Raw genomic sequence first — 20,487 nt, forward strand, 5'->3', positions numbered from 1 at the left:
TCAGGTGAGCTGGATTCATGGCTGAATCAAAACAAAGTTTCCCCTGCTGTGGTCAGTGAGGGAAAAACAGGGGGAAATAAAATTCAAAAGAGGCATGGATAAACGTTTATTTGTGAAGTTTGTAAATGGGATAAAAGGGGGTGTTTTACTGTTATTTTAGCATCAGCATTATTATTGCATCAGAATCATATAACAAGCATTGCATTAATGATTTATTGAAGCTTTTGACATTATATTAACATTTGTGTTCCGGTGATTGTCATAACCTCAGGTTAATCTTCTATTTGCAGGGGTCAGAATAATCATATGGTCTTTCATTGCAGGTGTAACCATGATCATTTTTATACATATTGCAGTTTGTTGCTCATTATAGAGTTGTGCTCAAGTTAATAAGGGTTAAAAGCTACGGTCAGCGCGATGTCTGGCTGATCTATGGACTGGAGTGACTTTGAGCATAGAAGGCCGCACGCGCTTACACAACACAAATATCATGCTTTTCTTGGCTCCGGGCGGAGCCTACTGGAGCTACGACACTGGATAGGAGAAAGTCTGATACTTTCTGAGAGTTGAGGTCACTAACCTTTTCTTTTCATTTTCTAGCTCCGTTGATTTGACACATTGGAATGTGTCAAAAAAGGGGGGGAAGTTGGGTTTTAACATCAAACAAGGGTTATATGAACATTTTTATGACTTCATTTGTGTTTTAATAACTTAGGTATGGTACAGCTTAAGCTAATAGTGACCCAAGAGGTCTCCGGACTTTTTTAGAGAACCAGTGAGAAGCATAAATCATTTTTCCATGTTTAAGCATTAATCATTGAAATGAATTGAATAGCGTTTAGAAGATAAAATGCCTGTGTTCACGAGAAGCTGAGTACCACACTGGAGAGGAAACCGTGGGACAGTAGGCGGAAGGAAACACATGAGTGGTTTTAATAATTTCTTACACACCTTGCAAATGTGCTTATAAGGAGTTGGCACTTGGTCTTTTGAAGGTCATAAGCTTCGTCCGGCGTGATGGTCCGGACTGATATATTGCAGGTATTGACTTTGAGTGCAGAGGGCTAAATGCAAACACGCTTACACACACATAGGATATGATTAGAATAAGTGCCTGGGACATTCTGAATATTCTAAACCAATTCTGAATCACCAGAAGGTCAGTAGATAACAACAGTAGATTATTAGGGCTAGGCAGAGAGGTGTTTTGGTTTTCTGTCTCTTACAGAGAAAGGAACAGACACCAGACGAGGTCACAGATATACGAGGATCCTTCGCAGCAGAGGCAGACACAGTGACTGCCGAGACACCAACTGGGTCCAAGTGTCATGGCATTTTGGGCTCTGAGAAGTCACCTCAAAAGGATGGATCCCATAAACACAGCAATAACCATGAATGGGTTGGCGGAGATCCAGGAACACCAGACCAACGAGGTTCGAGAGGCTCTTGGGCAAAAGGGGGACACGTTCCTGTTCCTTTTTCTGGGGAATACACGGGATACACAGGACTCGAGGATACACAGATTGTTGTTTGACATCGGGGCAGAATAATCCCCTGATCTGTGCAACGACTGAAGGGTTGTCTAACCCCTGAGGTTAAAGAAAGAAGAGCAGTGGATCACCCAACTGGAAGACACTGGTGGCTGCAGCAATAAAATAAAGGCTAAAAGCTCCTCGGACAGAGGTTCTAGTCTGAGTACGTCTGAAGGGTATAAGGTAGCACCAAAATAAAGCTGTGGGAGAACTGGGGAGTGTCATCTGTACCTGCTACTGTTGGAATAATAGTTCTTCTTGCACCTGGACTGCGCAAACACAGAGGTCATCTCACATATGGTTCGCCCAACAGGGGGACAAAGGGCCTCAGGCGTAAGAAGAAATGAACCCGGCCGCATTGGACTACAGGGTGTAGGTGTGCTCTTTATTCTAAAGAGCACAAAAGGGGGAGTGTCAGATTATAATATTATTTTATGCCATGTTAGACCCTTAATTAAAGATGGTGAATTATTATGTAGTTTTAGTTTGCATTATTCTCCTGAATTAGAAGAAGGTGATAACTATTGCATTTGTTAAGCTGAGTTGCATTACATTAGACTGCTGGTTTATTGTGAATGAATGATATTGTTTTATGATGCATTATACTGCTGAGTTATGAGAAATACTGTTTGCAGAAAGTCATCGCCTTATTTGTCTGATTAGAAGAGAACAGAACATACTGGAGTTTTCTGCCCCATCTCAGCAGGAGCAGATAAACAGGGAGCCAAGGTTGTAGCTTAGGCACTGTGTGAGAGAAAGAATGTGAATGTTTAGGCTTTTATGATTAGGTGGGGGCCACTAGAGGCTACAAGAGTTTGATCAATGCTCCACCATTTTGAGATCTGATGCTGTCTGCGTACGGTGTCCATCTCCCACGCGTGTGATCATTAAAATCATCGTTTGACTCAACCCGGCCGGACCAGTGTTGTTATTGTGGTTTTTCCTCTTGTATCCATCCCCAATATTTGAATCCGTAACACACCTTACTAGAGTCGAGTCAGCCAATTGTAATCTTGTAAGATGCTGTTATTTTTCTTGAAGTCTGTTCTTCCCGTGTCTGAAATGATGTCTCCAGAAATTGTGCCTCCTGTTCCTGAACTAGCTAATCTTGAGGTTGCTCTTCCTGGGCCTTAGCTAGCTACCCCATATATTTTGACCCTCTGCCTTAGCCAAACAAACTGGAGCACATGAATCCTTTAATGCCTGAGCTTAAACAACCAGAGAAATGTTAATACAAGCTTGAGCATTTTGTGGTGCCAGAGATGTGCATCCTGATCTTAATCTTAAAGGGAAGCTGGCTGAACAAAAGACTAAGGCCACTGCTGCTAACGTGCCTGCTCTGTCTTTGTGGCTGGCTACAGGTTTAACTAACGGACAGACTCTCCTTTCCAGCACCCTGGCATAGACTTTCCCAGGGAGGCTGAGGAGTTTGATCCCCCTGTAGTTGGAACACACCCTCCGGTCCCCCTTCTTGAAAATGGGTACCATCAACCCGGTCCAGGGGTACTGCCCCTGAACTCCAAGCAACATTGCAGAGGCGTGTCAACCAGACAGCCCTACAACATCCAGAGCCTTTAGAAATTTGGGGCAGACCTTATCCACCCCAGGAGCTATACCACCAAGGAGTTATTTAACTGCCTCAGTGACCTCACCCCCAGAGACTGGCGGGTCATCCCCTTCATGATCAGACAAGGAGGTCCTCGAAGTATTCCTTCCACTGCCCGACAATTTTCTCAGTCGACGTCAGCAGCGCTCCAATCGCACTATACACAGTGCAGTGCACCTCTCCAGAGTCCCCTGACGGTTTGCCAGAATCTCTTCAAGGCAGTCTGAAAGTCTTTTTCTTTTTTCTTTTTTTTGGCCTCTCCGAAGTCCACCATTTGGTTCGGGGGTTACAACCACGACAGGCACCAACCACCTTGCGGCTGCAGCTCAATGCAGGATAGGATAGGATGGTGGTGATAGGATTACAAATTCGATCATCAACCTGCGGCCGAGAGCGTCCTGGTGCAATGTGCACTGGACACTCTTATGTTCGAACATGGTGTTCATCATGGCCAAACTGTGGTTTGCACAGAAGTCCAACAACAAAACACAACCAGTGTTCAGATCCGGGAGGTTATTACTTCCAGTCACGCCCCTCCAAGTCTCACTGTCGTTGCCCACATGAGCATTGAAGTCTCCCTTTGTGACAACAGAGTCCCCAGGAGGAGCACCCTGCAGTACCCTACTCAGAAACTCCAAGAAGACTGGGTACTCTGAACCGCCACTTGGCGCATAAGCGCAGATGAAGGTCAGGACCCGTCCCCCAAATCGTAGGCGCAGGGAATAAATTCTCTCGTCCACTTGGAGTGGGGGCCCTGGTGGACCGATCCCCACGGACCGATCCACTAATCATGAACCAGAAATGATTTTTCTTACTATGTTTAAAGTTTGTTTTCAACTTCTAATCAGCAGGTGAAGGAGGTGTTGTTTACAAAGAAAAAATGCTGCTTTTCAGGATATTTCATTCAATTTTCAAGGAGGAGCTTCATAAAAGTAGCCAGTTAAAGGGAGGGTTGGGTCTTCTCCACACTGCACTTCATAAAGTGCTTTACAAACCTGGACATTATGACTAACAGGTGGATCTTCTAGTTTAAGTGCAGCTGGCCGGACACTATAGAACCACTTATAGCTAAAGAGACAGACAGTGAAAGAGGACAGTATATTCTTAGTTTGTAAACATCAAGCTCAGTGTTGCAGCCAGAGACAGAAAACAAATGATGCCCTTAACCTCATAGGACCTGGCATCCACATATGTGGAAATCACATTTTGGGTTTTCTAGACCAAAATACTAAATTGTGCTCTACAAGGGCCTGATATCCACTTAAGTGGACATTATACTGCCACTGTTTTATCAAAATTTAAAACGAATGTCCTCATATGTGGATCTCGTTTTTCTCAGGAACAAAAATCAAGTAAAAAAAAAAATCTGGTAATTCTTTGGTTTTACATGTATCAGGTCTCAATCAGCCCAAATAGCAAAGTGAAATTATAAATGCACGCCATGAAAGAGTTCGGGTCTTAGGAGGTTAAAGTGATTTTTAGTTTTAATGTCCCCTTTCTCTCAGTTATTCATTCTGTCACTAACCAGCTAACATTAACTGACGTACGTCTATTAGCTGCAACCAACCTAACACATGACTTCATGTCTTTTACTGACACAAGACAAACATGTTTTTAAAACTTAAATCCAACTTCACAGACAGTGTTAAATCTGTCTGTTTTTTAGACTCCATGATGTAAATTTGCTAGGAAAAGAAGCTAAAGAAGCTTGTTTCCAACAGGGGTCGTTCCATCTGATTTATTTTTTCTTTATAATTTTAAGATTAAAAAAAAATATATATATATATTTCATTATGATTTTTCAGATTTAGTCTCTGTAACCTGTCAGAGAGAAGCTGTGAAGCTCTTTCTTCAGTTCTCAGCTGTCAGTCGTCTAGTCTGAGAGAGCTGGACCTGAGTAACAGCATCCTGCAGGATTCAGAAGTGAAGCTTCTGTCTGATGGACTGAGGAGTCCACATTGTAAACTGGAAACTCTCAGGTCAGATCATCTGAGATATATATATATCTATATGTATATATATGTATATCAATGTTTTTTCTTTTTCCTCTCAGATTGACTGGCTGTAACCTCTCAGAGGGAAGCTGTGAAGCTTTGTCCACAATTCTCAGCCTTCAGTCCTCTAGTGTGGGAGAGCTAGACCTGAGTAACTCCAACTTACAGGATTCAGGAGTGAAGTTTCTTTCTGATGGACTGAAGAGTCCAAATTGTAAACTGAATTCTCTTCGGTCAGGTTACGTGGTAATCCGTTTTTCATCAACTGACATCATTCACAAATTAAAAATTCCAGCCTCATCCATTTATTCTATCTTATTAAGGAATTAAGGATTTCTGGGAAAGAAAATGGATTAAATATTGCTAAAGGCAATAACAGTTCATTACACCTGACAAATATGTTTGTTTCATTGCTGTTTTTCAGCCTGAATCACTGTAACCTCTCAGAGAGAAATTGTGAACCTCTGTCATTAGTTCTCAGCTCTCAGTCCTCCAGTCTGAGAGAGCTGGACCTGAGTAACTCTGACCTGCAGAACTCAGGACTGAAGCTTCTGTCTGTTGGAGTAAAGAGTCCAAACTGCAGACTGGAAACTCTCAGGTCAGGTTTCAAACATTTTCACTGGTGATCATATGCTATCTGTATTATATTGTTGCATAAAGATGTGTATAAAACTGCCAACTGACCTTTCATTTACCTTTGGGTGGATTTTCAGGATCTGAGGATTTTTCATTGTCACAATGTTTTGATCTTTTCAAAGAAAATTAGTTCAAAGAAAATTAAGCAATAGTAAATTTAGAGGTTTGAGTATATTTTGTGTTCATATTACATATGAACACAAAATATATGTTTATAAAGACAATGTCCAAATTCTATGTTTAGGTGTGTATTATTTTCATTAATGTGCAGTGAAAGGTTTAATAATACCGCAGCTCCATATTTCGATATAATATTTCAGGAAACTAGAAATGCCTCTCTCACTAGAATTCTATTAGAATGATTCAGGTTTGTGAGAATTTTGAAAGAAAGGATAATCTCATTAATTGAGTGTTTCCTTCCCTCTATCGCCAAAGCACTTGTTAATATGTTTACTGGCGACTGTCAAACCTTTGAGTCACCGAGCAGCTGAATAGGTGATTAATGTTAACACGCTCTGTTAAGCGTGTTAACATGTTAACAAAATGTAAGTCAAAGTTCCTCTTTAAAACTCCTTTATTTGTTATCAAAATCCTTAAAGTCCATCGAAAAACAACAGTGATCAAAACATTCCAGGCTTGAGCGATCAGCAAAAGTCGACTTCGCCCATCACCCACTCATTCAAAAAAAAATTCCCCCGGGAGGTGAACAGGTGATATAGTAATCACTACTACTATTACCGACACCACGTGACCCAAAGCTACGCCTATCCACAACATTCAGGCCCCTAATTATTACATCCTTACAGTAATAATTACACATCCGACACCATAACGCAAGACATACACTACATCACCCAGTGAGACAACATAACATACTCAAAAGTCCACCAAAGTTATTTTCTCCTTTCTTCTCTTTTCTTCTGTCTGCACATGGTCAGTCAGTCATAGGCCAGAGGTTACCAACACCTAGCCTAAAAATAGTCAGTCTGTGATGTACATCTCATAGCGTTTAAAGTCAATTCACAGTTAGTCATGTCACACTGTGTCAAAAATGTCATCGTCATGGGTCAGAGGCCTCCTGAAGAGGGCATATCTTTATGATGGGTATGCACACGTGGCTGGTTGGGGTCTTAATCCAAACCTGACGTACAAGCCCCCTTTTGTCTGGCACAGCTCCTGTGACTCTGCCAATAACCCAGGAAGAATCATCCACTATGAGGATCACATCTCCAGGAACAAAGTTGCGTTTAATCCTTCCCCATTTCTGGCGCTTTTAGACATCATCTTTCTGGAACAGACCAGGTGGTAATCACGGGTTGGACTTGAGGAGGAGGAGGTGGTTTGGTGTTAAGGTTTCCAAATCATTTGGATCGGTGGATTCCAGCGTAATGGGTCTGCCTGGAAGTCCATCTTGAACTGCTGGAATGGGTGTAAATGGATAGATGTTACTGTATCTGACAAACAGAAAATCATTGTTCACAGACGGATTGTTGTTTTGTGTGTCTGCAGTCTGTCAGGCTGTCTGATCACAGAGGAAGGCTGTACGTCTCTGGCCTCAGCTCTGAGCTCCAACCCTTCTCATCTGAGAGAGCTGGACCTGAGCTACAATCATCCTGGAGACTCAGGAATGAAGCTGCTGTCGGCTAGACTGCAGGATCCATGTTGGAGACTGAACACTCTCAGGTATGGAGAGAATATCTGGTAGAGGAGGAAGAGCTGGAAACATTTCCTGTGTCCTTCACTCACTTCCTGTTTGTTTCATGCAGATGTGGCATGAACAATTATGCGTGAGGTCTCCAGGGAGAACTTCTCCAGGAACAATCTGTAGATATCTCAGTATTTTTAACAGTGCAGATTGGATTTCTTTCTTTCTTTTAATTGTATACACAGACCACAGAGATATTTATCCTAGATTAAAACATCCACCAGAAGAAGGAAGAAAATATTAGCCTACCTTTGTCAAAAGAAAAAATAAGACCTTATAAGATTATTATTTTATAATCATGGCTGTGGTAGAAGCTGACAACTACAGGGAGATGTTTTCTGTACATTTAAAGTAAAGCAAATGTGCACAAATGCTTTTAAGTATTTCAGTGCTTTTCATAGACAAATGTCACAATGTGCTTTGAAAAGCAAACACACTATAAAATAATGAACAGAAAACAATAGAAGAAATACATTTAGAGACAATGTAACAAACTTGTTATCATAAGATGGTTTATGTGTATTTATGTTCAGTTTTTAACCACTTTTGAATTCTTTGTTTTGTCTTTTAACTTACAGTTACTTTTCACAATGAATTCAGAATTTAAATCGAATATCAAACTAAAAAACATGTCACACAGCTTGTGTGTCTGTTTGCTGTTCATTGTATACACTCTCTGCTGCTGTGTGTTGTGCTGTGTGTGGATGCTGCACTGACTCAAATTTCAGAAGTCATGTACAGTTGAAAATGACATAAATATTAGTTTTCACAAAGTTTGCTGCTTCAGTGTTTTTAGATCTTTGTGACAGTTGTTTCTGTGATGTATCAAAGTACGTAGGCTTTTATTGACAATTACATCAAGTTTATACAAAGAGTGTGTATTTGCAGTGTCAGTGATTCTATTTCAAGACCTCTGCAATTCGCTCTGGCCTGCTGTCAATCAGCTTCTGGCCCAAATCCTGACTGATGGCTCCCCATTCTTTCATGATTCAATGTTTGGAGTTTGTCAGAATTAGTGGGGTTTTGTTTGTCCACCTGCTTCTTGGGGACTGACTACAAGTTTTCAATTGGATTAAGCTCTGGGGAGTTTCCTGGCCATGGATCCAAGGTTTTGTTCCTCAAGCCACTTAGTTATGACTTTGGCCCCATCATGCTGGACAAGGCATTGTTCGTCACCAAACTATTCTTGTATGGTTAGAAGAATTTGTGTCGGTGGATGTTTTGGTACTATTCTTTAGGGCTGCTCAATTAATCGAATTTTAATCTAAATTACAATCTGGGCTTTCAACGATCATTAAAAATGACTGAGCCGATTATTAGCACCTCCCTCGTGCTTTACTCTCGCGCTGCTCCGTGTGGCAAATCGAGCGCACCTCTCTGCATTTCAAACACGTGTCACAACAATTAAGAGGACCCGAGGGAAGCTCGGAAAGCTAAGCAGAAGTTATTTGGAGAGGAGAGTGACTGCCGTTGGTTGAAAAGAGGGGTAAAAAAAACTTCAGTGGTGTGGAAACATTATGAGTTCGCGGAGTCAGACGTGGATCAAGTAGACATAGTGTGTAAACTTTGCTACGGTGTCGTAGCTGCACCACAGAGCAACACTGCAAAGTTCACTAAACATAGATGTTTACATTTTTCATTTATTTTTTATATTGCAAACATTTGCACTGTTATCAGTGTTTGCACACTATTTTATATTATTTTTTAAAGTCATTATTCAATACATTGTTATTGTTAAATAAATATCGTCAAATAATCGAGATCTCAATTTCAGTGAAAATAATCGTGATTATCATTTTTGCCATAATCGAGCAGCCCTACTATTCTTTATTCATGGCTGTGTTTTTCAGCAAAATTGTAAGTGAGCCCACTCACTGAAAAGCAGCTCCACCCATGAACGTTCTCAGGATGCTTTGCTGTTCGCGTGAGACAGGACTGATGGTAGTGCTCACCTTTTCTTCTCTGGACAATCCTTTTTCCCAGATGCCCCAAACCATCAGAGAAAATGACTTTACCCCTCAGCAGTCCACTCGCTGTACTTTTTTGCAGAACATCAGTCTGTCCCTCATACTTTTGGGGGCGAGGGGAGAAGTGGTTTCTTTGCTGCTGATCCTGACACCAGGCCATCCTCCAAAAGTCTTCACCTCACTGTGGATGCAGTGTTAACCATGATTAACCACAATGATTTCAAACCTCACCCACATTTTAACAATTCCATCGCGCTATTCTAACTTGATCAGCATAACATAATGATCTCCAGCCTTGTGCTCGTCAACATTCTCTATCTGTCTATCACTCTGTGTATGAGAGCCGTGTAATGTCCATGTGTGCATGCTGACTGTGCTGCTCTGATCCCCCTCCTCCTTTCAGGGTGGAGCCTGCTGGAGTCCGATGGTTGACACCAGGTCTGAGGAAGTGTAAGTGTGTTTTTAATGTGATTCATGAAAACAAAGCAGCACACATTCACATCTCTGATGTCAGGAGTCATCATCAAAGTGTCAATAAATGAACAGATGATGGATCAATAACTGCAGCTGGATTGTGTTTGTTCTCTCCATCAGATTCCTGTCAACTCACAATCGACACAAACACAGTGAACACAAAGCTCCAACTGTCTGACAACAACAGGAAGGTGACACATGTGGAGGAGGTTCAGTCGTATCCTGATCATCCAGACAGATTTAATGTTTATCATCAGCTGCTGTGCACAAATGGTCTGACTGGTCGCTGTTACTGGGAGGTCGAGTGGAGAGGATGCGTTCATATATCAGTGAGTTACAGAAGAATCAGAAGGAAAGGAAACAGTAAAGACTGCGTGTTCGGATGGAATCCTCAGTCCTGGACTCTGAGCTGCTCTGATGTTGGTCCTCAGTCTCTCAGGCACAATAACAGAACAACATTTATCTCCTCCTCCTCCTCCTCCTCCTCCTCCTCTGTCTCTAACAGAGCAGCAGTGTATGTGGACTGTCCTGCTGGCACTCTGTCCTTCTACAGAGTCTCCTCTGACACTCTGATCCACCTCCACACCTTCAACACCACATTCACTGATACTCTTTATCCTGGGTTTTGGTTCTATCCTGGTTCCTCAGTGTGTCTGTGCTGAGTGTAAAGAGTGTCGTCCTGTTAGAGAAACACTCTGACTGTCGAACAGATAGTTCAGTCTGTACATGTCTGTCTCTTTCACTCACAAACACGTTTTCAGATTCATGGATTCAATCAGTTGATGTTTGAAACTGGTCTAAATGATTGTAAACTTCTTCCTCTTCAGTCCTTCAAAGATGGAAGCTCCCATTATTCCAAGATCCACATGTTGTTTTTCTGTCTTTTTCCACTCAAAGCTTCACAGTGAATATCAGTATGTTGTGTTTCTCTGAAGCTCTGTTGTTCATCTCTTCATCTGAGCTATCACCCTCCCCTTGCTGTTCATCTGAGAACAAGGCACAATTTGCAATGGCATTAATCCAGGGTTCATTTCTCTGTCAACCCGAAGAATGGAAAGAGACGACAAGGAAGACCCAAAATAACATGGAGGAGGACTTTCCTTGAAGTCCGGCTACATAGGGGATGACAATGTTGTTGCGTCTGTCTTTCTTATCCTCCGCGAGGGAGGTGTCAGACACCTGATACACCGGCTACCCCCATGTAGCCGGTGTATCAGAAAAACTCAGGAGAGTTTTCTCCATGCATGACATCCCGGTGCATTTCAGACCCAGCAACACACTCAGACAAAAACTGGTTCACCCGAAAGACAAAACTCCAAAACACAGACTTAACAATGTGGTGTTTGCTGTACAGTGCAGCGAGGAATGTCCAGACCTCTACATCGGAGAGACCAAACAGCCACTTCACAAGCGCATGGCACAACATAGAAGAGCCACCTCCACGGGACAAGACTCAGCAGTTCATCTGCATCTAAAGGTCAAAGGTCACTCTTTGAGGATGCCAATGTTCACATTTTGGACAGAGAGGACAGATGGTTTGAAAGAGGAGTGAAAGAAGCATCTGTGTCCACTGTGAGCGACCATCTTTGAACAGAGGCGGTGGTTTACGACACCAACCGTCTGCCATCTATAATCCAGTTTTGAGATCCTCCCCAGACGCCCAGATCACATGATAGGGTGGGGCCAGGTTTCACAATGAGCTCACCTGAAACCCTAGCTGATTGGGACCCACACCCAGTTTCACACCTCGGCTCAGGCGATTAGAGGATCATCAGGGGGTCCTTTTGTCCCTCTTTGGGGGGAAACTCCCACTAGGTTTAAATCTGGGACTCCCCACCATTTGACCTTAGAACTGACGAAGCTTCTCGGATTGCAATGGCAAGATTTACGCTCGGTCGAAATGTCATGGGATGAAGCAACAACTGCTGCGATGGACCGGGTTTGATGGCGTCCCCTTGTCGCCCAATGCGCCGATCGGCGCGAGAGGATCTAAGTCTAAGTAAGTTAATCCAGTGGTTCCCAAATTTTTTTTGCTAGACCCCCCTTTGTTTTACAAGAAAATCCCCCCTGGCACATCCACAACTACACAGGTATTTTTGAAAACGCAGTTTTTCTATGCATTTAGGCCTTTTGTCCACACATAATCACCGAAAACTGAGATTGTTAAAAACTCCTGCCAGGGTGGAGATTTTTGAAAACCCGTTTTTTGTGTTTTCGTGTGGAAAAGGAATATGGAGTTCGCCACGCAACATCAAAGGTGTGTGCCTTTTCTGTTCGCCACATTATTGTTTACATGAGATGAATTTCTACAATGGCTGATAGAGACAAAATGCTGTTGCTGTTATTCTGACTATCTGCAGGTTTTACACTTTTACATATACACACACAGTTACTGTCCCTCCATTTAGAAAGGCAGAGGCGTCAGAGTGAACTTCTACATTTAACACAGATGCTCTTACAACCAGTCCTGATTCCAACATCATCATTGGGTAAGTTACTTTAAATTAGTAACTTAGTCACATTACTAGTTACTTCTATCAAAAGTAACTCAGTTACTTCAAGTTACTCGTTACTTTCAAAGTAACTAGTTACTAGGGAAAGTAACTTTGGATTTACTCAGAATTCTCTTATTAATCTGTTGCTTCCCTAACTGGATACCCAGCAAGACTGCCAGTCTTGTAGCTTGTAGCTTACATGTTAGTAATATCCTGCCACAAGTGCACTGTGCCACCTACCAACAGAAAGGAAAAAATCATGTGCATATTTCCACAAGAGAAATCCCACGCCTGGACCGCCCTCAACTGCCGCCATGATTCTAGCCTACTCACAGCGCCGCATCTAACAGGAAAACTGCAGTCGTGGTGCTTTGATTGTACTCAGAACTTGGAAATTCTGCCTTCCGAGTAGGAAGATGTAGGTAACACCAGACTGCAGATGAGCTGCATACAGAGCTGGACTGGGACAAAAAATCGTCCCGGGCATTTTAACTACAGACCGGCCGCCATTATAGGAAAAATCATAAAGCCTTTGAATGAAAACAAACGCTGTTGTGACAGTGATGTACACTGTTCTGTTGTTATACAGTGTTGGGACTAACGCGTTATTAAGTAACGCGTTACAGTAACTACGTTATTATTGTGGTAACGAGCACGGTAACTAGTTAATATGCCAAAATCAGGAACGCGTTAGTCGTTACTGGGATTTAGATAGGCTCGTTACTCGTTACTGTGTGGTGGCTATCGCGGAGCTTCCATAGATTCAGTAACATTAGCAAGTGGTGGAGGCCAGCAGGTGGATGAGGGAAAGGGGACGCAGAAGGAAAAGAGACCCGAGGCGGCCGCCGGTCCAAGTGTGAACTAAACTTCAGGTAAGAAGTTATGACTTGCAGTCTATCTGGGTCAGATATAAACCAAGTTTAGGTGGAGTTTATTTTCGTTATTCTGACTTTTTCCGTACTGCGTACTAGCTAGCATGACGGAGTTTCTATACAGCTGGGTGGGTGCTATGAAGTTAATGATGTTGAACTTTATTTTGTTCATAAGTTAGTAGAGTTGCCAACCGTCCCGTCTGGTATTCAGAGAAAATATTACGCGTTTCTTATTTAGGTGAAAAGGAACGCAGTTTGTCCCGTAATTCAGCTACAATGAAAAAGACACACAGCTGGAGTTATTCTGTGTCTTTGCCGCACAGCTGCCTCTTCTTCTTTCATTCTCCCCCCTCCCTCTCCAGTTTCTACTTCAGTCATGAAAACTGATCAATGATCAGCTGATCGGCTCTCTTGTTTGTTTATCACCCACTTTGCGCCGAAAGAGGAAACCAGTCGATGTCGCGTTAAACAACAGCAGCACGTTTGATCAGCTGTTGTTAGAATTTATTTAATATTAATTTCTACTATCAGCTGATGTTTGCTGGAGCCACAGCTGCAAAAAAGCTGCTGGTCATGATATCGGTTTGGTTATCTGGTGAGAGGGAAACATGAAGATGAAACCAGGAGACGTCCTTACTGAATCATCAGAGTTGTGATGGAGAAACAGGTTTACCTTTTAGGTGACATGAATGAGTTGAAGGGAAGTTATGAACTGTTTCTGAGAGACAAATAACACCAGGATCCTTTTTTAGGTAGCTGACAGCTGGTAACTGTGCAGGTGCGCATCTAGCAAAGTTTTGCCAGGGGGCCAGGTAGGGCATTAACAGGGCGAGGTGGGCACAAAGAAATACTTTTCTTTCTTATTCTCATTTAAAATGTCTAGTTTTTAAAAAATAATTATCTGAATCTTACAACAAACGATTGATAGATTGATGCATATATACCATCAAAACAGTGTACATCACTGTCACAACAGTGTTTATTTTCATTCAAAGGCTTTATGATTTTTCCTATAATGGTGGGCCGGTCTCTAGTCAAAATGCCCAGGCCAATTTTCTGTCCCAGTCCAGCCCTGTATGCAGCTCATCTGCAGTCTGGTGTTGCCTACATCTTCCTATTCAGAAGGCAGAATTTCAGAGTTCTGAGTACAATCAAAGCACCACGACTGCAGTTTTTGTGTTGGATGTAAAAGGCGCACATGACGCTGTGACGTAGGCTAGAATCATGGCAGCAGTCAATGACAGTCCAGGCGTGGGATTTCTCTCGTGGAAATATGCACATTATCTTTTCCTTTCTATTGGTAGGTGGCACAATGCACTTGTGGCAAGTAAGCAAGCTAGAAGACTGGCACTCTTGCTGGGTATCCAGTTACGGAAGCAACACATTAACAAGAGAATTCTGAGTAAAACCAAAGTTACTTTCCCTAGTAACTAGTTACTTTGAAAGTAACGAGTAACTTGAAGTAACTGAGTTACTTTTGATAGAAGTAACTAGTAATGTAACTAAGTTACTAATTTAAAGTAACTTACCCAACACTGTTGGTATATATGTATCAATCTATCAATCATATGTTGTAAGATTCAGATAATTATTTAATAAAAGCTAGATATTTTAAATGAGAATAAGAAAGAAAAGTATTTCTTTGTGCCCCCCTCTCCCTGTTAATGCCCTACCTGCCTCCCTGACAAAACTTTGCTAGACCCGCCCCTGCACAGTTACCAGCTGTCAGCTACTTAGAAAAGGATCCTGGTGTTATTTGTCTCTCAGAAACAGTTCATAACTTCCCTTCAACTCATTCATGTCACCTAAAAGGTAAACCTGTTTCTCCATCACCTGTTCAGCTCTGATGATTCAGTAAGGACATCTCCTGGTTTCATCTTCATGTTTCCCTCTCACCACATATCCAAACCGACATCATGACCAGCAGCTTTACAGCTGTGGCTCCAGCAAACATCAGCTGATACTAGAAATTAATATTAAATAAATTCTAGCAACAGCTGATCAAGCTTAAACATGCTGCTGTTTTTTAGCGCGACCTCTGCTGGTTTCTTCTTTCTGGCGCGATAAACAAACAAGAGAGAAAAGCCGATCAGCTGATCATTGATCAGTTTCATGATTGAAGTAGCAACAGGAGAGGGAGGGGAGAGAATGAGAGAAGAAGAGGCAGCTGCCGCGTAAAGACGCAGGATAACTGCAGCTTTGTGTCTTTTTCATTGTAGCTGAAGTCCGGGACAAACTGCATTTCTTTTCAGCTGAATACAAAACGCATAATATTTTCTCTGAATTCAGGACGATTCCGTCTTTTTACGGGACGGTTGGAAACTCTACTAACTAACCTTATGAATAAAATAAAGTTCACTATCATTAACATCAAAGCACCCACCCAGCTGTATAGAAACTCCGTCATGCTAGCTAGTACGCAGTACGAGTTATTGTAACTGACTGTAAAAAGTCAGCACAACGAAAATAAACTCCACCTAAACTTGGTTTATATCTGACCCAGATAGACTGCAGGTCATAACTTCTTACCTGAAGTTCAGTTCACCTGACACTCGGACCGGCGGCCGCCTCGGGTCTCTCCTCCTGCCTCCCCTTTCTCTCATCCACCTGCTGGCCTCCACCACTTGCTAATGTTACTGAATCTGTGGAAACTCCGCCACAGCCACCACCAAATAATTGAGTTATTTTTACACATCTGCCAGCATCTGGCCAATCCACCACCTTTCATTGTTTATACCGTTACGGAAAAAAACAAAAAAACAAAACATTCGCACATCAAAACGAAAAATCATCATCGGCCCACCGGGTCCAGCTATGGCTGCATATGTGTTTAGTAGTAATTTGTTTTTGTAGAGGGCTAGCAAAGCAACTGTTTTCGAGGGCATTGCCATATTGGAATCCCGACTTCTCTGACGAGGCTAACCAGAACGCCGTTTCCTGGAGTGTGATATTATTCCCAGGTCCGTGTTCCGAGGTAAGTCGAACGCAACACGAATCTAAATCCCAGTAATGATTAATGCCTTCCTGATTTTAGCATAATAACTAGTTACCGTGCTCCATAAAAATATGAACAGAATCAGTAACAAAGGGCAGCCCTGGCGGCGTCCATCACCCACCAAGAACGAGTCCGACTTATTGCCGGCTATACGGACCAAGCTCTTGCAACGGTCGTATAAGGACTGAATGGCCCGTATCAATGGGCCAGACACCCCATACTTCCGGAGCACCCCCCATAGGACCCCTGAAGGACACGGCCGAATGCCTTCTCCAAGTCCACAAAACACATGTAGACTGGTTGGGCAAATGCCCATGCGCCCTCGAGTGTCCTCGAGAGGATAAAGAGCTGGTCCAGTGTTCGATGACCAGGACGAAAACCATGTTATTCCTCCTGTATCTGAGGTTTGACTAGTGGACGGACTCTCCTCTCCAGCACCCTGGCAAAGACTTTCACAGGGAGGCTGAGGAGTGCGATCCCCCTGTAGTTGGAACACACCCTCCAGTGCCCTTTCTTAAAGATAGGAACCACCACCCCGGTCTGCCAGTCCAGGGGTACTGCCCCTGATCTCCAAGCAACATTGCAGAGGCGTGTCAACCAAGACAGCCCTACAACATCCAGAGCCTTCAGGATCTCGGGGCGAGCCTCATCCACCCCAGGGGCTCTGCCACCAAGGAGTTGTTTAACTGCCTCAGTGACCTCGCCCCCAGAGACTGGCGGGTCATCAGACTCTGCTTCCTCCACGAAAGATGTGCCAGTGGGATTGAGGAAGTCCTCGAAGTATTCCTTCTACCGGCCAACAATTTTCTCTGTCGAAGTGAGCAGCGCTCCAGTCGCACTATACACAGTGCAGGTAGAGCACCGCTTTCCCCTCCTGAGTCGCCTGACGGTTTGCCAGAGTCTCTTCAGTCCGAAAGTCTTTTTCCATGTCCTCTCCGAACTCCTCCCACACCCGAGTTTTTGCTTCAGCCACTGCCCGCGCCGTGTTCCGCTTGGCCTGTCGGTACCTATCAGCTGCCTCTGAAGTCCCACAGGCTAACTAAGCCCGATAGGACTCCTTCTTCAGCCTGGTGGCTCCCCTCACCTCTGGTGTCCACCATTTGGTTCAAGGGTTTCAACCATGACAGGCACCAACCACCTTGCGGTCGCAGCTCAATGCAGCAGCTTCAGCAATGGAGATGCTGAACGTGGTCCATTCGGACTCAATGTCCCCAGTCTCCCTCAGAATACTGTTGAAGCTCTGCCGGAGGTGTGAGTTGAAGATCTCACTGACAGGAGTTGCAGGTGAGAAGTTAAGGATTGCGCCTGGAAGTAGCCAACCATAGGCGGGTCGCTCCTCAGGTAGGGGAGAATAGTAGATCCCTGATCGCCGACACCAGAGCCATGACAGCTTGTAATTAAGCGAGTGACACCTCGGATCTTGGTCTGCATTGGCATAAAAAGCATGTCTAATAATAATAATAATAATAATAATAATAATAATAGTACCAAATATAAACAAACTTTAGAAAGCTTCAAAATAATGATTTTAAGCTTTTCAGACCTTTCTCTTGGCCAGGGCTGGGCAATTAATTTCTATAGGTGGCCACATCAAAAATCTGAATAGTGTTGTAGGGGCGAACCACTGATAACTTTAACTTAATGCTGCTAAATATTAATTTTCTCCCATTTCTCTCCTACTGGTAATCAGAAGTTTAAGAATATTCTGTAGATATTTATGTAAATGTATGAATTGTTATGTAGGTTAACAGTAAAATAATCCTTTAAAAGTAATAAACAACTTTAAAAAATCATTACATCACTGTTTTATTTTAACTTGTTAATCTTCACAAATCTGCAGCATGTTAAAGATTCTTTAGAATATATAAAATAACTTTATACAAGAAGAAACAAGTGATTACAATGTTTCCATTCAGCTCACTGGTTTAATGAGAAAAATCCAGTCTGTCTTTGGCTTGAACAAGTGCAGCGAAATCTGGCTGAATGTCTGCGATGGAACCCTGAGAGGTGATCATCAGATCAGAGGATCTGGATTTGTTGAACTTCATCACTGAGAATGTCTGTAGGTAGATCCAAAGAGGGCTAGAATGCTCTGAGCATGTCTCCTCATGTGTGGGAAGAGTAAAACTCAGGTAGTGGGACAGACCTGTGAACATCACTGGGTGCAGTATCCACACTATAGGAGAAGAAACCATGTGCTACAGCAGAGACGGTTCACTCTCAAACGTTTTCATGTCTTGAAGTTGCCTTGAAAACTCGCCATGCGGTGCTTCTACCGTGGAACCTGTGGGGCTGATCAGCTGATGGCCTCCTTCAGTGTTAGCATGTGAGTCAGGATATTGTCCCCCAATTGACTTGAGAGAAGTTGCAACTTTCACTGTGCTGTACATTTCAGGCCCTTGCATTGCACTTTGATATTCAGTTCATTTATCTGAGCAGTCACGTCTACAGAAAACCAAGGTTGTCAAACCAGTCTGCATCTGAAAGCTTATTTCTACCTTATTAAGCTTATTCATAAGCATTTCTGATCATGCTTGACTTTTCATCACTATGTGCTGCTTTTATGTGACATGCCTGTGCATGTGTGGTATTTTATCTTCCCAATGTTTCCTCGATGAAATGGGCAGAGAGAACAAAACACAGCCAGAGAGCATTTGAACCACACAACACGAGTGTGGAGACAATTCTTCCTCTGCAGATTTTGAAGGCACCGTAAGTTTCCCTTCTTTCTACCTTTAAGCTTTTATAGATTATTGATTAAACAGAAAAACACAGAAATTCTTGTTGAGTAAACAATAAAACCTGAAGCTCTCGTTGTGAGCGGCTGCTGTGATGCACATCAAACTTTAGGCTGATCATTTTTCACTTTATGTGAAACATCAGCTCAGCTTTAATGTTCAAAGACAAAGAGGCGACACACTGTAAACTAAAGTGCACAGTTCAGCCTTACTCAGGTTTAACAAAGCGTCAGTTTCTGTTGGGCGCTGCTCACACACAAACACTCAGGAGGAAGCGCTGGAGGAAGCGCTCGTGCACGCTGCTGTTATTTGCAGGTTCAGTCAGTTTTCTGCAGCTGGAACTCATAAATCCATGTTATGCAAATCTTCTGTTATAACAATGTAAGTAATGTTAACATCTCTGTTTATCATTTCAACTGTAGCTTTAAGTTTAAGCATTGACGTTAGATGTGCAGCCCTGACTCGTTGAGATTATTCTGTTTACCAAGAACAAGTTTGCACTCGTTGATGTGAACGTCTCCTTTGTCACAGGCTAATTGGTCCATTGTTCTAATTTGTCATGATAACTACAGAACAACATGGTAAAGATCAGCACATCGATATATTGAACTAAACATGACTGGATTTATAAACAGACTTCAAACATTTCAGTAACACACACAGTCCACACACCTCCTGCCTTTGCTTTCATTTCTAACATCAGCTCTCCTTTTTTCACCAATCTTCTTCCTCTAACAAGATCCTCAGTGTGCTGCTGTTTCTTTTGTGGAGACAAATCCATTCTGTGTTTCCTTCAAAGCGTCATTTCCACTTCAAAGCTGTGAAAATGTGTCAGATGAAGTTCCCTCTTTAAAAAGCGATGATGAAACTGTGGCTGAAACCCATAACACATCACGTTTGTCTGCTGGAGAGACTGATCAGGGCGACCTTCGTCGCTGTGATGTCATCAGCCTTTGAAGACTCTGTCAGGACAGTGACAGGAAGTGACCTCAGTCTAAAGGTCATTTGTGGAGCTGATGCACAGCATCAACATGTTACTGCAGCTGAAAAGTAACAAACTCAGATTAAACAGTTCAAACAAGTCGAAGGCGTTCCTTCATCAGGGAGCAAAGACGAACTCCACACACACTGACACCTCTGCAGTGACACGTTCAACACTAATAACATGATGCAGGTATGAAGCTGACCTTTGACCTCAAACCCAGAAACAAACATCACTGATGTGTCAGTGTACAGGGACTGTTATCATAAATGTGTGTTCGTCACATTAATCTCAGCTCAGATGTTTTATTTTAGCTGGAGGCTCAAACAGAGCTGGGAGCTCATAAAAATATAAAAGCAGAATTCAAAGAGCTTTTAATAACTCAACACGATGCTTCAAAGTTAAAGGAGCTGGACTGATGTTCGTGCACATCAGAAGCTTCAAATATACAAACTTTTTTTTATAAAAAGGTAGCAGGAGGTCAAAGGTCA

The 20,487-nt window shown here is 42.7% G+C and overlaps 1 protein-coding gene across 1 annotated transcript; it reads left to right on the forward strand.

Annotated features, from left to right (window-relative positions):
* The first annotated feature begins 5,530 nt into the window (after nucleotides 1–5,530).
* LOC146384785 (neoverrucotoxin subunit alpha-like) lies at nucleotides 5,531–10,576 on the forward strand. Its single transcript, XM_084929900.1, has 4 exons — nucleotides 5,531–5,730; nucleotides 7,278–7,451; nucleotides 9,844–9,890; nucleotides 10,035–10,576. The coding sequence occupies exons 1-4, from the start codon at nucleotides 5,531–5,533 to the stop codon at nucleotides 10,574–10,576; spliced, it is 963 nt and encodes a 320-aa protein (XP_084786026.1).
* The last annotated feature ends 9,911 nt before the right edge of the window (nucleotides 10,577–20,487 follow it).

This window comes from Perissodus microlepis, chromosome 6 (genome assembly GCF_051167445.1).
Source record: "Perissodus microlepis isolate ML-2025 ecotype Zambia chromosome 6, ASM5116744v1, whole genome shotgun sequence".
Lineage (NCBI taxonomy): Eukaryota > Metazoa > Chordata > Actinopteri > Cichliformes > Cichlidae > Perissodus > Perissodus microlepis.

Coding starts and splice junctions, on each gene's coding strand:
- LOC146384785 (XM_084929900.1), top strand. CDS start 5,531: ATGTTTGTTTCATTGCTGTTTTTCAGCCTGAATCACTGTAACCTCTCA. Junction 5,731..7,277: donor TGCAGACTGGAAACTCTCAG/GTCAGGTTTCAA, acceptor GTGTGTCTGCAG/TCTGTCAGGCTGTCTGATCA. Junction 9,891..10,034: donor GACACCAGGTCTGAGGAAGT/GTAAGTGTGTTT, acceptor TCTCTCCATCAG/ATTCCTGTCAACTCACAATC.